Here is an 18,091-nt window from a genome sequence, read left to right as displayed (position 1 = left end):
CCACTTTTAGCAATATCACGGGAAGGGGACACCAGAAATGGGCTTCACACATTGTAACCATGTAGGTATTCAAGCTCTAACCACTAGGCTAACCCACACCCACCCCCAACATGGATGGGTGTGTCATTGGCTGAGCGACATGGACGGTGGGGGGGTATCTGAGTGAGTGATAAGATGGTTACTTGTATGAACAGATAAGTGAAGACGTAGATTTGAATAATAAAAGAAAATGAGATTGAGTAGGTGACATAGATATCAAGTTTGGTGGGTGAATAAGTGAGTCAATCAAAACCAGACACAAAGACCAACTTGAATACACGATTCCACCAAAACAGTGATTCAACTTGTAAACACTGGAGCAACAAGGTTGCTGCCCAAATCTCCCACTTGAATAGGTAATACCACATGACAGATAGCTTGTTTATCAACAGAGTCCCTGATATACATACAATATTTCTTACACCGCGTTTCTGCATAAGTAATAAAAGACTCTTACACAAGTCCCATCAAGACCCTCATAGCGGTATAGTTAGGCGTTAGTAGTATCTACCCACTCAACAAGGACACATAATTTACATAAGTTGGGCATTGGAGCTGAGTGCCAAGTTGACACTGCACTGCCCTAAGAGCTTATGTCGACAAACATTAATATAACACTGCATATTAACCGGGGAGATTCCGGATGGGCTCAGAATGACGTCAATCACTTGACCCAAAACCATTCAACTGCAACGGTTTATACACATTTCATGCCAAGCTACCTTGAGATGTTTCCTTTACACGTTTGTCTTCCAGCAATAAAAAGGCATAAGCCATGGATATAATCACCTCTGTAGATAGAAAGCTATGAAAGCATGATCACATATATTTCCATACAAATGAGTGCCTTGAGGGCCTTGCTGACTGAATAGTCCACAAATAGACACCTGACCCAGTTGAGTACTATAGGTGTTGATATCATTCAGCCTGTCATATCTACAAATCTAATCTTTGAAATTCAAAACCAGTGCACTTAATATTCTTGGGCAAGTCATGTTTGAACTAAAATTTAATGACTTATCCACCTGGCTCTTTAAATTCACATTATCTTCAACTGAATAGAGTGTTTTACATAAACATATGACTTGAAACACATCACTATAGCAGACTGAAGGTCACCAATGACTGCAGGCTCTGATGGATAGAAAAATAAAAAATAAGTCACATGATCAAATTTGTGTTTTTAATTTGATATCATCTTTGTCAAAATGTGTACATTTCTCTTCGATGTGTGCCATAGGTGGAGATGGGAGTTATTCATCTCTTTGGGTGCTTTAGTCCTGGACACAGAACTTGTCAAAAGTGAGTGAGTGAGTGAGTGAGTGAGTGAGAGTGAGTGAGTGAGTGAGTGAGTGAGTGAGTGTGAGTGAGTGAGTGAGAGTGAGTGAGTGAGAGGTGGAGATGAGGAGTTAGGTGAGTCATCTCTTTGGTGAGTGAGGAGTGGTGTGAGTGAGGAGTGAGTGAGTGAGAGTGAGTGGGTGAGTGAGTGAGTGAGTGAGTGAGTGAGTGAGTGAGTGAGTGAGTGAGTTTAAGTCTAAGTACTACCTGATCCTCCAATACCCAAGGCATTAGGTGCTCAGGTCCCTGAATACCCATCAGGGCCCTAATCAAGGTAAAGCCTTCCCGTTCTATCATATCATGTGACCTTACCCTGTGAAGGTCTGGGTTAGAATATTGATCTTTTGTAACCCATGCTTGTCATAAGAGGCGACTAACGGGATTGGGTGGTCAGGATTCGCCAACTTTGTTGACACATGTCATCGGTTCCCAATTGCACATATCGATGCTCATGCTGTTGATCACTGGATTGTCTGGTTCAGACTCGATTATTTACAGACCACTGCCATATAGCTGGAATATTGCTGAGTGTGGCGTAAAACTAAACTCACTCATTCACTATCATGTGACCTAACCAGGTTCAAAATACAGCAGGGTGCTGGGGGAGCCTTGTGGTTAAAGTGTTTGCTCGTCACGCCAAACACCCGGGTTCGATTCCCCACATGGGTACAATGTGTGAAACCCATTTCTGGTGTCCCCCCCTCCGTGATATTGCTGGAATATTGCTAAATGTGGCATAAAACGATGCTCACTCACTCACTCAAAATTCACAAAGAAAATTAAAGGGTTCCTGTCATATAAAAGGTCTCTAGATTGAAACACTATTAGAGCAAAGCCCAAGGACCGGACCCTATCTATAAAGGTCGCTACTCTATGTTGAACATCATATAACCACATCAGTCTGTGAAGGGTAATACCCTTAATAACCGGTTAAATGATATATATAACTCCAAATGGAGAAGATTCCTTGCACCTTTCGGCACAATTAGCTGAATGTCATTTACCCCTATCATTGCTGCTCATTATATCAATCACTGGTTTGTGTGGTCCATAACCTAACAGGTAGCTGTTGCCATAGTTACTGACTGTAGTATCCAACATATGTATTTATCAGCATTCATTACATGTGGCCAAATTTCAATGAAACATTACCGAGTAAACCAGGATTTGAAGCCTGGAACTGTCCAAGGGATGTAACTCTGCACAGTCAGTCATGGTGCCTTTAATTGCTGGGCCACCTTTGTCCCCAGTTCAAAAAGATAGTGCGATCACAATGTGTGATGTAACCAACATTATATCATCTGACCCTTACCTTATTTTATATACATACACATGGAATGCTGGACTCAAATCTGGTGTTGAGGGGGTGCAAATTATCAAAACAAAATTATAAACTACAACAAGAAGTATTCCCCTTTAAAATCAGCTAAAATGCCCCAAAATCTACACAGGTGTATTGAGTTGATCAAATATATTTTCTTCAAGAGCGCAAATACAGAGTTACTTCCCTTTCACTGCCATCATTACTTCCACAACAAACGACTGCCTATCCAACCAATTATGTCTTTTAAACCAATTTCAAACAATGCAAACCGAAACATGGTTCATCTAACTCATTCACGATAAGAACATAACTAGGTTAATCATGAGATATTCATAGAACGTGTAACGAACTATACACCACGTACATGAACTTAATTGAAGCAAAAATGCTAACAATACTCGCAAAGTCCAAATATATAACCCTCTGATTGTAAATTAACAAGAAATACTTTGCAACAAAAAGACATCCACTTAAACATGGTGAATATTTCAACACTGAACCTGAAGTTCCCATGTTATAAATAAACCATTTCTTAAAAGCTGCACTGTTCTGAGTGAATCAAATTACTTCATAGTTCATTCAGTAAAACACAAAAAGCATGTACCTCATGCCCTACTGATCTATATTATCCTAATTGTACACAGATTAAGGGCTCTCTTTTCTAAAAACAGGGCCCTGAGTGAGCATTACAAATAGCTAGTAATTAACAAGTGTGCCTTATACTAGTGGAGAAAGACACAGGGCTAATGGAGAAAGACACAGTTGTTGGACACAAGATCATATTTTTACTGAAATATTGCTAAAATGCCAACAGCAACAGAATTAATTGCCTATTAATTGACGACAATATTTTGCAGTAATGCCTCAAAAAGCAGTAAAAAATCTATTCACACTGTCATGCTTGTTAAATAAAAATGTTCAGACATGTATTTCGTGACTGTGTGAGTGAGTCAGTTTTACTTCACTTCTAGCAATATTCCAGCAATATCACGGCAGGGGACACCAGAAATGGGCTTCACATATAGTACCCATGTGGGAATCGAACCTGGGTTAATGGCGTGATGAGCGAACGCTTCAACCACTCAGCTACCCAACCACCCCCTCCTGGCTGTGTATTTGGCTACAGAGTTTAATGCTGCTTTCAACAGTATTTTAAGTCATGTCATGGTGGAATAGCTTAATGTCGAAGGGAGGCCACGAGTGACGCACATCTGGAACATTTACCATTCTGGTGAAACTCACACGCACTGGCATGGTGCTGACATAATTAGAAACATCAAGTCAAACTGGGATTCGAACCCACAATCTATGTGGCATGCCATGGGATGCTACTCTGCACAGCTAACTGCAACGTCATGGACGACTGGTCCACCCCTGCCCCAACAACATGAAACACTTCCTCATCTACATTTATAACTGCAGTGAACTGACTGGTTAGTGACCTTTACATGAATACCGTCTCTACGGAATATATTCCAGGGATGTTACTGTCTGTGCTAACCCACCCACACAAATTGGTGAAACAGCAACGATTTGTCAGAGCGGGGAAAGACAGAATGGGGACTGTGTACAGAAGAAATGATGTTTAGCCAGTGAGTTAACATGGTTTCAATTCTCATCAAGTACAACTCCAGTCCGGTGACAGTTGGGTCAAAACAGATCTCACGACTTCACCTGTTGGCTTTCAAATCTGGATTTGACTGAAGACACACGACATATTTTTTTATAACCACTTAACCTTCAGTTCTACCACAGAACTATATGTAAGAATATTTCTGGAGTTTTACTTTATCTTTCCCGTGTCATGTGGTGCTATAAGCAGCAGCTTGGTGGATTGGACTTGGTGCTTTATAAATCATCATCATCATCATCATTGCCGTCATCATCGTCATCGTCATCATCATCATCATCACCACCACCACCGTCACCATCAATATCATCACTGTCATCATCACCACCATCGTCATCATCCACTTAGACCCTGTATCATCATCACCATCATTATCATCATCATCACCACCACCACCACCACCGTCACCATCCATATCATCACTGTCATCATCATCATCATCATCATCATCATCATCCACTTATCATCCACTTAGACCCTGTATCATCATATCATCCAATTAGACCCTATAACATCATCATCATTATCATCATCCACTTAGACCCTGTATCATCATCATATCATCACTTAGACCCATATCATCATCATCATCACTTAGACCCTGTATCATCATCATATCATCCACTTAGACCCTGTATCATCATCATATCATCCACTTAGACCCTGTATCATCATCATATCATCCACTTAGACCCTGTATCATCATCATATCATCCACTTAGACCCTGTATCATCATCATATCATCCACTTAGACCCTGTAACATCATCATCATCATTCACTTAGACCCTGTACACTGCACAAAAGAAAGAAACAGAGAGTCAATGCTATTACTTTAAGTCACAAGTCTCTAATCTTCCTCAGATGATTTCAGGTGCATACATATTTGCAACTCTGTTACAGCTACATCTGCAACGAGAATCCAAATGTGAAAGCTCAGATTCCGATTACATTACTTCATACCTAGCTTCTACTTAGACTGAGTAAATAATACCGAAACATGATATTTATTACCTCTACAGAAGAATATATTGAGTGCTAAGCATCACATCAACACAGCTAAGCTATAATTGTTAAAAATAGATTCATCAGAATATATAGACGTTATTGCAGTGCAAGTATCAAGGCAGCCAGCATCCAGTGCACGCCAGAATCGCTTAGCGTTGCATGTAGTACATTTGTACTATCATCAGTAGGGGCGGTGGGGTAGTCTAGTGGTTAAAGCGTTTGCTCCTCATGCCAAAGGCCCAGGTTCGATTCCCCACCAGGTACAATGTGTGCAACCAATTTCTGGTGTCCCATGCCTAATAATGCTGGAATATTGCTAAAAAACTAAACCAAACAAACTCACTAACTCATCAGTAGGAGGTATGTTAACATATTAACACTGAATGGAGTTAAAAGAATCAGAATGTTTGTATGCAATATATTTCGACACAGTAACTATATACAGCAACATATTACAATCTAAAGTGTTTGGCAGTGTCTGGTTGTATATACAGCCCTATATTCTACATACTGAAATACACAGATGGTCAGGATCGCCATTTTGTTGTCATGGAAACATTGGAAACAACATCAGATAAATATCAGAGAATTTTATCCGTCAATTTCAAAAGGAAACATAACTTGGGAATCAATTTCTGGATTTTTAAAATATATTTTGATATAAATGCACAAGAAAGAATTTCCACTTTTAACACCTTTTGACCCGATATACTGCAGCCTACACCCTCACTCAGACACAGTAAACCAACTGAGCCAACCGGCAAGTTATATAACCTGAGCACAAGGCAAGGTAACAACAAGTACCACTTTTTAACATCTCTCAACCTCATATGATCCTGGGTCTAACCAAGGACCTTCCGCTCTCCAGAGGCCCCGATAAGCTGCGTATCCGGGTAAAATATGCAGAGAAAATTTCCAATTACGCATTGAAAAATAATTATTGCGTACCAATTACGCATTGAAAATGTTAGATACATGCAAAAAGTTTAAAACAAATGCGTACGTAATATATTTATAAAAATCACTTGCGTAATGAAAAAGACATTGATTGGAATCAAGTTGTACTGTTAGTATAGGACTAGTGTTGTACAGTCAGTATAGGATGAGTGATTTTTTATGAAATCATTTCCATTATATTTAAGTTGGTTTTGATTAGGTATGACATAAGGCAGAACATACCTGCTTAGTAAACTTACTCAATATACTTAGGTGAGTAAAATGACTGAAATACACACATATTTGAAAGCTGTGGGTAACGGAAAATGAAATACCCACTCAACATTCATAATACCCACTCCAAAAAAATACAGTGGGTACAGTACCCACATGAGCTAAATCTTATCTGGAGCTCTGGTTTCTGGACTCAACCTCTGGTTGAGAAGCTAACACTGTCCATAGAGGCCATCTTGCTGTAATTACTGTTGCAACATCAATAGACAAGCCAATCATTATTTCACACATACTTTCATGGATGTTTCAGTAACCATAGAAACATAAGTATTATCACATATATTATCCTGAACCAAACTAAACTGTTAACCTCTTTATCATATAATGTCAGTCCTAAAGTCTGTCATGAAGTCTTCCTGGAATATGTGAAGTGATAAATATTTAGGAGTCACCATGACTCCCTGGTGTCATGAGAGGGAGTCATGGACATGTCTTTGGGAGTCAACTTCAGTTTTGAACTTTCAACAAGACATCAACTGTGATTGTTTGATATGACAAAAAACAAGGCAGGTCAGGTATTTAATCAGCACTGAGCAGTTAACTGGCAAACATTTAGTTTGAGAGCTTTAGATTATCTGAACTAAGGGCCCAGTAGCATTGCATCAACAATGACACAAGCTTCTAAATTTACTGCGTATCGGATATATTTTGTGCGTCAAATACGCAGGTTTTCTGCGTCATGGCAAACCCCGAACTGATATATGACATCAGAAGCTCAATCATTAGTCAGCCTCACAACAGGTTAAACAATTCCATGCAACATGTTTCTGAGACAGATGCTTTACAACTAGGGCTGTAACGATGCAACGAACTATCGATGGTTGCAATTGTTGAGTCTCCGATAACAATTAGTCGATAGTAGAAACGAAAAACTATCGATTCATCAATAGTATGTGTGACTATCGATAGTTTAGTAATTGACTTCCGTTGTAAATGTGCAGCGCAAAATACAGGATGTTTGGGCGCAGACTTGCAGCTTCACTGAGTTTATGTTTTAAATGTTTACTTGATCTGGGTTTCAAGTTTCTTGTCAGTTATTAAACGAGACTGAAACTACTTTAACTTGTTTTCATTTCATATAAACTATACATTCATTTGGGAAATGACTTCAAATGAGACAATTCAAGGAGAGAAAAACTATTGCAATAGTTGGTCGCAATAGTTGGTTGCTATCGCAGTAGTATGTTGCAGTAGACTATCGTTATCGCAATAGTTGTTTCCCCCTCAATAGTCAGCCCTATTTACAACCACATAGGAAATATCTAGAATTGATAAAAGACACAGAACATATTATTTTTTTTAAAAAGTCAGCGAATGTCTCTCGAAACAGTCCACAGGACTCCCCACTGGAGTAAGGCCCTGTACTCAAGCAGACTTCTTGTGTTCAGTTCATTTTGATGAAGATCACATTTATCACAACACCTCATCTAAATCCCACTGGTCAGTTCTTACACAATTACTGACAGATGAGATCAACGCCATATTTGGATGTAAACACTGAATGTAGTACTACTGACTAGTGTTGGGAATTGGTTAAAATCTCAAAATTGATGATTGGTTTATTACAACCGATCAATCATCGAAATAAATTGGTTAGCATCATTAATGAAATTTGTTAATGCACATAAAAATAAGGAAAAAACATGTAGTTCTTTTGGGGTTTTTGGCAAAATTTCACATCTTTAAAGGATGACTAGTATGTCGGGAACATAAATTTCTTGGAGTCTTTAAGATAAATTTAATCATGACTTGAAACAAGCTTGTAGTGCTTATGAAATGTAACAGACAAAACCAACCTTGTGAAAAATATTGTTTATGAAAACAAGTGTTCCAGAATTGTTTGTATTCGATTATGAGAAAACATGATCAATTGCTTGGTCGTTTAGTCACTGTGACCAATCTTCGATTATTTCAATTAATCGGACCACCACTACTACTGACAAGACCTTTCATATACTGGACAACATTAGAAACGAACCACCCACATAATACGAAATAACCCCGTCAGACTGAAATGTAGCCAAGATATCTGAGCATCGTCGGTGCATTTTAGTGTGGTGCGTTTTGGATGTTGTTCAGTATACTTGCATAATTATTGAATCCACCTGAGAAACCTACATCTTATGTGATAAACTGTGATATTACCGATATGTCATTACAATTCCTTCCACACAATCACCGCAGTCAAATCCCACTGAACAGTCAGAACACATGGGTAAGGAAGGGACAAAACTCAATCTTACGCTACTGAACTTTCCATAGGGGTGCCAAGATATTTCAAACTGGACAACAGGCTTTTGAGATATGCATCACTGACACAGCAACATACACATTGGGAGGACATCTTCAAGCAATAAGTCACATAGAGTCCCAATCTAGACACTCCTAACATGCCCATCAACAACTCACAGATTATCAGAATCCAAATAACTGACCTTCTATGCGCAAGTGACTGATTAAATTGGCAAAGCTTAAATCCAACATTAAAAGACTGATATATACAACCTTTTCAAAGAAGTTTTAAAATAAAGTTTTTGTAGCCTTTTCCCTATGTGTAAGTCAACTCTTCTCAAGCAGATAAATATGAGCATATACGCTTTACAGGAACTCGCTACACCACAAGTGAAGTCACCTGTAACACCTGCAAACAGATACCACAAGAATCTCTGTACATGTGAGAGATGACAGAAGTCCCTAGCAGGGGATAATAACATCAATTGTTTAACTGTCTCAAATCAATACCTCCCATAGAGTCATTCACTGACCAAGTCCAAAGTCATAAGATTTGGTAACTGAATGTCCTAGGTGTGGTCAATTCTGGACGCTAGGAGCAGGTGCTTCACCATTGAGTCTACTGTTATCAACAGTCCAGTACTGCCTGTCCTCTTTCCAAGGGGATTACATTAATACATGCCAGGATTCACTCTGATATAATGCATTACTTCAGGGCTGGCATGCTATGGAAACGGCAACATCTATAAAGGGAGATAACTCTTACCTCTTCTGCCCATATTTGTAAAGCTGTTAATTTCCATGGCTATTTCATGGGAGCCAATTGTGTCTGGAACAACACAAACAAACGCAATAATATAACACCAAGTAACCATGGCAACATCGTCAAATACAAAACGGAATCAACGTAAGAAAATACATTCTGTGAAGGCGTCCAACGTCAGCAGATACGTATGATGTTGCAAAGGGTAACAGTTTGGACTTTTCCAATTATCATCTGGGAATGAAATAGGTTGATGGTCCATCTGAGTGAAGAGTTTCAGTTCTGCATTTAGCAACAGTACAGCAGTCTAACAGCAAGGGACACCAGAAATGGGCTACACCTATTGTACCCATGAGGAATCGAACTCAGCCCTTTAGCACGGAGAGATAATACCTACTGTCCCTTTTCTGATTCATCTTTCAGGCAGCGTAGTGAACTGTTGTTGCAAAAATCACACTAACGCAAACTTTACAAATTGTTTAAAATAACAGCAGACAATACATGTGCCTTAAAATAGAACAAGATAACTGCATAACCTCATTGGCAAGATTTGTCTCTTGCAACATCTTGCTAATTTCTTATCAGAATTGTTTTCACAAAGTGATCGACTGACTGACTGACTGAGTTTAGTTTTACTCCGCTTTTAGCAATATTCCAGCAATATCACGGCAGGGGACACCAGAAATGGGCTTAACACATTGTGCCCATGTGGGGAATCAACCCCGGGTCTTCGGGGTGACGAGCCAACGCTTTAACCACTAGGCTACCCCACCGCCCCACAAAGTGACCGAGTACATCACAGTTGAAGTATGGACACATTGGTCATCTTCCAGCAAAGATGGCTCCAGCTGGGTCCAGAGCTATTTCCATCTAATTTTACAGTATTAAACAGATCAACATAAGCCATATTTTATTCCATCTCGTATCTTTTAAGGACGGATGCAATTCTGATATGATTCTCTTCTGCAGACAATGATAAGCTTCCGTACTTGTCTCCTGACTTTCTAAACCGAGAGCAAAAAGGGAACTAACATGTTAGAGACCCAGACATTTGAACTAAAGTGTTCGACTTCCTTCCAATGGAAACAGCAAAGTGAAAGTGTGTTAAGTGTTGAAATACTTGTAAGCTTTCCACCATCAACAAGCATCTTATATCAAAGTAAGCCAAGATACTTAGGACCAGAGTATTGTTTGCTAGCCAACATGATTTTGCAACACAAAACCTGACTGAAGTACTTGTTCATATGAGAATGGAGGAGTTTGTCCCGTCCATCACCTACAAACTAAATTGAGGCTCCAAAAAGGAATCGGCAAGGTCAATAGTTCTAAAAAATAAAGAAAAAAAATAGAAAAAAAATCAAATTTAAAAAAAATAAATTCTCAAAGTGTATACAGTTAAAAGAAAAAATAAAGGATAACAATTCTTAACATTTTTTTTAAAGTTATAAATGTAGTAAAACAAATTATATAATTTTGAAAAGAACGTCATAAAGGTTTTTCAAAACATTCTGGTCGGCACATAAAATCAACAAATGTTGTTTTTTAGATTTACATTTCAATATTTTGGAGTCATCAGATTCATAAACCAAGGATAAACCAAGGTCTGGTCTTGTTCACCCAAACTATGACATTATAATAATGCTGAAGGCCGCCTAAAGATCTGTCAGTCACTGTTGAGTGATTTATGGAGCTGATAAAAATAGGTGAATGAACTAACATAATTCAAGAAACTGCAACCGATCATGGGAGAAAAATGGTAAAAAGACCATACAAACTTGACATACCATTAATGACATAATACTTGTTTGGTTGTAGAGTAACTAAATGGCACTAAAACCACCAGCATTGAACTAAAAGCTCTGAGGCTCATCTGACTTATGAATAGTTACCTCATCTTTTGGGATAAACACTACACTGACTAATGGAGATAGAGGAATATAAAGAAACTAATGTTTGTAACCACATTTAAGACAAAAAAGTTGAGTGCAAATAATGATGTAACAAGTTTGAATCTTTGTAAAGCCATTACACTCAACTAAAGTTTAAAGCCAGTTGACTGGTTTGTTTGTTGTTTAACGCCACACTCAGCAATATTTCAGCTTTATGGCTTTAAAGTGAGTGAGTAAGTGTGTTTGGTTTTACGCCGCTTTTAGCAATATTCCAGCAATATCAAGGACGGGGACACCAGAAATGGGCTTAACACATTGTACCCTTATGGCTTTAAAGCCAGTGTTGTGTGGTGCCTGATAATATCATTTTTCAACTTTCTGAGACATATGATTTTTTAACTATTTTAAAACAAAAATTTAAAAGACAGTTTGCAACAGTTAAGCAGTTAAGGTTGTTTGCATGGGCGGATACAGCTTTTTGAGAGAGAGAGAGAGAGAGGGGGGTGTTAAACATACACTATTGAGAAGGGAGGATGTTTGCACACTTCATTTTCACGAGAGTTTCAATGGTCATTTATTAAACTTTCAGGACAAAAGAGGGGGATGTCTGTGCGCACCCCTGCACCCCCCTCTTGATCCGCCTATGGTTTGTTTGGCTTGTACTTAATAGTCTGGACTAGACAATCCAGTGATTGATGTTGTCAACATCTTCTGATAACCTAAACTCTCACCCAGAATCGCGTTGTGGTATGTCCTATAGAACATACCTCCATCAGACATACATTTCATACACATTCTAACCTTCCTGTCACACCTGATATTATTTATTTAAAATTATTTATTTAAAATTTTGAAGACCATTAAATTAGACTAACAGGAAAAGGTGGTATATGATAAAAGTAAACAAGTTTTATGATACAAATAACTCTTGTTAACGAGTGCACATAAATTAACAGTTAGAGTAAGTATACCATCCAACAGCACAATTACTTTAAGCCTATGAACTTTAAAGTAATCCCATTTAAGAAGGTGCACCTTGACATGAACACGTGCCCTTACATAATCCTCACACAATAACAAGTACACTGAGATATAATTGGTTTGCAGGGCGGATATTTGCAGGTAAGACAAACTCATTACCACAGTGGTTGAGCCTGTGTATTCCTTGGCGATCTCTCTCACTCACTACCTCATACATCCATGTACAGTGGTCAGTCGACACATAAACAAGATATAAATGTCTGGCCTTACTGCCATTAACCTTGACAGAAGAATAACCCTATGAGCAGCATAAAGTTGGTATTCAAGTCAGACGAAGGGGCAAGGAATAGCCCAGAAACGTTGAGTATACAATAAAGAAGAAGTTGACATCCATAACATTTTGTCTTAAACTATCAGTCAGTCACTCATGTGTGATATATTGAGCTGGTGAATAAACTAACATACATGGCTACAGTGGGGCCCTGTCTACTATTTGCTCCTCATACACAATTTGTGATTTGTGTTACCCCCATATTCCTGTGCCCTACCCCCATACCATCTTACATATCTTATCCCACCCCCCAATATTTCTCTGCCCCTTGTCCCACCCCCAATATTTCTCTGCCCCTGTGTCCCACCACCAACATTTCCATGTTACCCCTTGTCCCACCCCCAAATATTTCTCTCTCCCCCTTGTCCCACCCCAAATATTTCTCTGCCCCTTTGTCCCACCACCAACATTTCCATGCCCCCTTGTCCCACCCCAAACATTTCTCTGCCCCTTGTCCCACCCCCAAATATTTCTCTGCCCCTTCCCCTTACCATCTCACATATGTGACTTCAGCAGCCTAGCACAACTATCTCAATGTTGACAGTGCAATCAGTTAATACTTCAAAACATCTGAATCCATTGACCTTGAGATGAAAAGGAGAAATAAAAGGAAGGATGAGAGATTGAAGGAAGGAAGGAGAGAAGGAAGGAAAGAAGAGAGAAGGAAGCAAGAAAGACGGAAAAGAAAAGAGAACAGAAGTCAAAACTGAAGTAAAAGGAAATAAGAGCAGGAAGAAAAGAAGAAGAAGAAAAGCAGAAGAAAAAGAATAAAGAGAAAAAAATGAAAAACGGATGAAGAAAGAAAAGAAAGAAGGAAAAGAAAGAGAAACACTTTATACAGCACTTAGTGTTCTCTTCAAGTGATATCAAAGCAGGTGACACTGATAACTGGCTTCACACATTCCACCCACTTTGGGAATCAAACTCCAGTCTTTCGTTCGATTACCAACACCTTGGCTACTGTGATAACCCATGACACCATTAAGTCACAGACCAAAGTCAATGCGGAAAAACATGCTGTTTCAAAACACATATATAACAACTTCCTATTTCAATAACAATACGTATTTTCATCCCACAGTCCTTTCAGAGATCAGTCCGTTTCCGATAAATGTCACGGATATCTTCGGCAAGCAGATTAATGGAATTGTCACGCCCCCGCCCCCAGAATCTACATCGTGATTCATCACCTCTTGACAAATTATTGATGAGCTGTTGGGAACACAATGCAGACCTATGACAAAACAGTTGGCAGTTTGTTGCTCTGCGAGTAATCTTCCTCAAATGAGTTAACCGAATCACAATACTCCTGAGTGTTCAACATATCGTTGTTCCTGTACCAGAAGTCCAATACTCTTCCTCATCTCCAGGCTTCATTTCCATGGACTTTATTGTTAACATACAGGCTATTATTAGCCAAGCTTAATACACCAAGCTTATTAGACACGAGTTTTCACTAGTTGTCGAGTGCTCCTTCAGTTTTCATTTGGTTTAAACCTATTTTATTCACCAATCTGAAAAGGATTGGGGACAAGTTATCCAACTAAAAACACCCATTCTCTGATATTTACATACTGTATTTTAATGTCATACATCTTATGAAGGAATAAAGAGAAAGTATAGAAAAGATAAAGAGAGAACCAATAGGTGAGTGAGTGAGTGAGTTTAGTTTTACGCCGCACTCAGCAATATGCCAGCTATATGGCGGCGGTCTGTAAATAATCGAGTCTGTACCACACAATCCAGTGATCAACAGCATGAGCATCGATATGCGCAATTGGGAACCGATGACATGGGTCAACCAAGTCAGCGAGCCTGACCACCCGATCCCGTTAGTCGCCTCTTACGACAAGCATAGTCGGCCTTTTTGGCAAGCATGGGTTGCTGAAGACCTATTCTACCCCGGATCTTCATGGGCCCGGTTTAGCCTATACCTGATGCTACAATATCAAGCAGAGATATCACCAGGGCTTTTTAAATAACAATTAAATAAAAGAATAAAAAAAGTAAATAAATAAATAAAAACTTGAACAGTGACTGAAACACGGAAAATTGAAGGCAGTTGCATGAGGAGAATGTACAAGTGTCTGTCTGTTTGTTCCATTTTATATCACTGTTATATATACCTGCTTTATTTGGTATCTGTACATCATGGAGATGCACTATTCGTCCTATTGAACAGTGTATTGTGACGCAGCAAATGTTTAGCAAACTATTACAGGTGAAACTGATCAATAACTGATCGTTTGAGTCCATACACCTGAAGCTCATCTCTACACAGGTATACATTGTAAAAGGGTGTCATGTTTTCCGCTAAGTGTTACACAGATATAGAGTGCAAAGGGTATCTGGTTTCCTGCTCAGTGGTAGACAAATATATATTAAGGGCATCACTATTTCTACTCATTAGTAGGTACATGCTATAGAGTGTCACATTTTCCGCTCATTAGAAGGTATATACAAAGAGGGTGTCACGTTTTTCACTAATGAGACCCAGGTATATACTATAGAGGGTGTCACGTTTTTCACTAATTAGTACACAGGTATATACTATAGAGGGTGCCACAATTCCTATTCAGCACGACAAAGGTATATATAATAAGGTGCCACATTTTCTTTACATCAATACACTGGTGTATATAATAGGGTGTCACAATTTCTGTTACGCAGTATACACCTATACATATTATAGGGTGCCACATTTTCTTCTCATCAATACACAGGTATATAAAACATAGGGTGTCACGATTTCTACTCAGCAGTACACAGGTATATATAATAAGGTGCCACATTTTCTTCTCATCAACACACAGGTATATAAAACATAGGGTGTCACGATTTCTACTCAGCACTACACAGGTATATATAATAAGGTGCCACATTTTCTTCTCATCAATACACAGGTATATAAAACATAGGGTGCCACAATTTCTACTCAGCACTACACAGGTATATATAATAAGGTGCCACATTTTCTTCTCATCAACACACAGGTATATATAATATAGGGTGTCACGATTTCTACTCAGCACTACACACATCCTTGTTGCTCAGCATTCCAACTTCCAGTCACTTCAACATAGCCCTGAATCACACAACACCTCTAAATATAACAGCTTCGTCATCCTTGAGCCAGAACTATGTAATTTTTTGAGTAAAATTGATATTTTATACTTATCCTGACTCATGCTCTTTTGCTTGTCTCCTTCCTCTTGCGAACATAGTGGAACACTTGTATCTCCCTAATTGAAGTTCCCTTCAATGTAAAATCACTAATTAGTACACCACGAGTTACCTCCCTTCCACAAGCAGGGAGGAGAGAGCCTCACCTCTACCCATGTGCCTCACTCTCTCCTCATATACTGGGCCCAACATTTTGAATTTACAGGGAAATCCAAAGTGTTATTTGGGGGAGGATGGGAGGGCTGACCTCATGAGTCAGGATAAGTATAAAATATCAATTTTACTCAAAAATTACATATTTTTCCTTATCCTGACTCATGCTCTCTTGCTTGTAGAATCCAACAGTTGGAGGTGGGAATATATAATACTTTGGATTTTAATAATTAGTGATTTGAACTGTGATGATTGTAATAACCCTATGGGAACTTCATAAAGGCACTGAACTGATGAATTCCTGCTGCTAACTTATCAGCTGCCATATAAAGGTTATTACAATGTACTTATTATGATAAAGTATATATAACATTAATACAATGCTTAAGACTAATAGACTTAAGCTTGTTAATATGCTAGTATAAACTCCTTAGAGTTTGTTAGCTAAATTACTTTAAATTATAAACATAGTACTAAGCTTAAGATATGATTAAACTTAAGCTAATTATATAATAGCAAAACTCTTTTAGAGTTTGTTAGTTAAATACTTATATGATATAGACATAGTGCTGAGCTTAAGATATGAATAAGCTTTAGCTACCTATATAATAGCAAAACTCTGTAGAGTTTGTTAGCTAATATATTTTTACAATATGAGTATAGTACTGTGCTTAAGATATAATTAGCAAGCTACATATATAATAGCCAAAACTCTGTAGAGTTTATTAGCTTATAGATTTATAATGTAACCATAGTACTAAGCTTAAGATAAGATTAGACTTAAGCTAAATGTATATAGCAAAAAAAACTCCTTAGAGTTTATTAACTAATATACTTTTATGTTATAACCATAGTACTGAGCTTAAGATATAATTAAACTTAAGCTATATATATAATAGCAAAACTCCGTAGAGTTTTGTTAGCTAATACATTTCATAATGTAACCATACTGCTTAAGATATGATGAAACTTAAGCTAATTGTATAATAACAAAAACCCTTTAGAGTTTGTTAGCTAAAATACTTATATGATATAAACCTAGTATTGAGTTTATGAAGGAAACCTAAAGCTACATATATAATAGCAAACACTCCGTAGAGTTTGTTAGCTAATATACTTATATGATATAAACATAGTATTGAGCTTTGAAGGAAACCTTAAGCTACATATATAATAGCAAAAACTCCGTAGAGTTTGTTAGCTAATATACTTATATGATATAAACATAGTATTGAGCTTAAGATTTGAAGGAAAACTTAAGCTACATATATAATAGCAAAAACTCTGTAGAGTTTGTTAGCTAATACAAGTTATAATGTAACCATAAAGCTTAAATTATGATGAAACTTAAGCCAAATATATAATAGCAAAAAACTCTTTTAGAGTTTTGATAGCTAATATACCTATATGATATAAACATAGTATTGCGCTTAAGATATGAATAAGCTTAAGTTACATATATAATAGTAAAAAACTCCGTAGAGTTTGTTAGCTAATACATGTTATAATGTAACCATATTGCTTAAGATATGATGAGACTTAAGCCAATTAGCAAAAACTCTTTAGAGTTTGTTAGCTAATATACTGATATGATATAAACCCCAAACTCTGTAGAGTTTGTTAGCTTATATATTTTACAATCTGAGTATAGTACTATGCTGAAGATATAATTAAGTTAAGGTAAATATATAATAACCAACTCTGTAGAGTTGTTAACTTATATATTGTATGATGTAATAATCATAGTACTGTGATGATAAAAAGAACTTAAGCAAATTATATATAGCATGTAGCTATTTAGTACTGTTATAAGATAAGTAAAAATCTGTAAGATTGACTTATCTTCTCGAGGAACTGTCAACTGTTGTCAGCGAGGACCATGGGATCGAATTGGTGGATACCTGAGACGTCCTCGGTGATGATATCTCTCAGATAATGGTTGGCAACCACCATATCGGATCTCCAGAAAATAAAGCCTCCATTATTTCAAA

The 18,091-nt window shown here is 37.8% G+C and overlaps 1 protein-coding gene across 1 annotated transcript in view; it reads right to left on the bottom strand.

Moving 5' to 3' along the window:
- The window catches only part of LOC124260583 (histone deacetylase 4-like), a 185,138-nt gene that overhangs the window by 86,508 nt on the left and 80,539 nt on the right, over nucleotides 1-18,091 (bottom strand). Inside the window, 1 exon segment of the mRNA XM_046694906.1 lies at nucleotides 9,567-9,629. Coding sequence (XP_046550862.1) covers nucleotides 9,567-9,629 — 63 coding nt within the window.

This window comes from Haliotis rubra, unplaced genomic scaffold, assembly GCF_003918875.1.
Source record: "Haliotis rubra isolate DU_JTF1 unplaced genomic scaffold, ASM391887v1 Scf77, whole genome shotgun sequence".
NCBI lineage: Eukaryota > Metazoa > Mollusca > Gastropoda > Lepetellida > Haliotidae > Haliotis > Haliotis rubra.
This window is presented reverse-complemented; position numbering and strand designations above follow the sequence as displayed.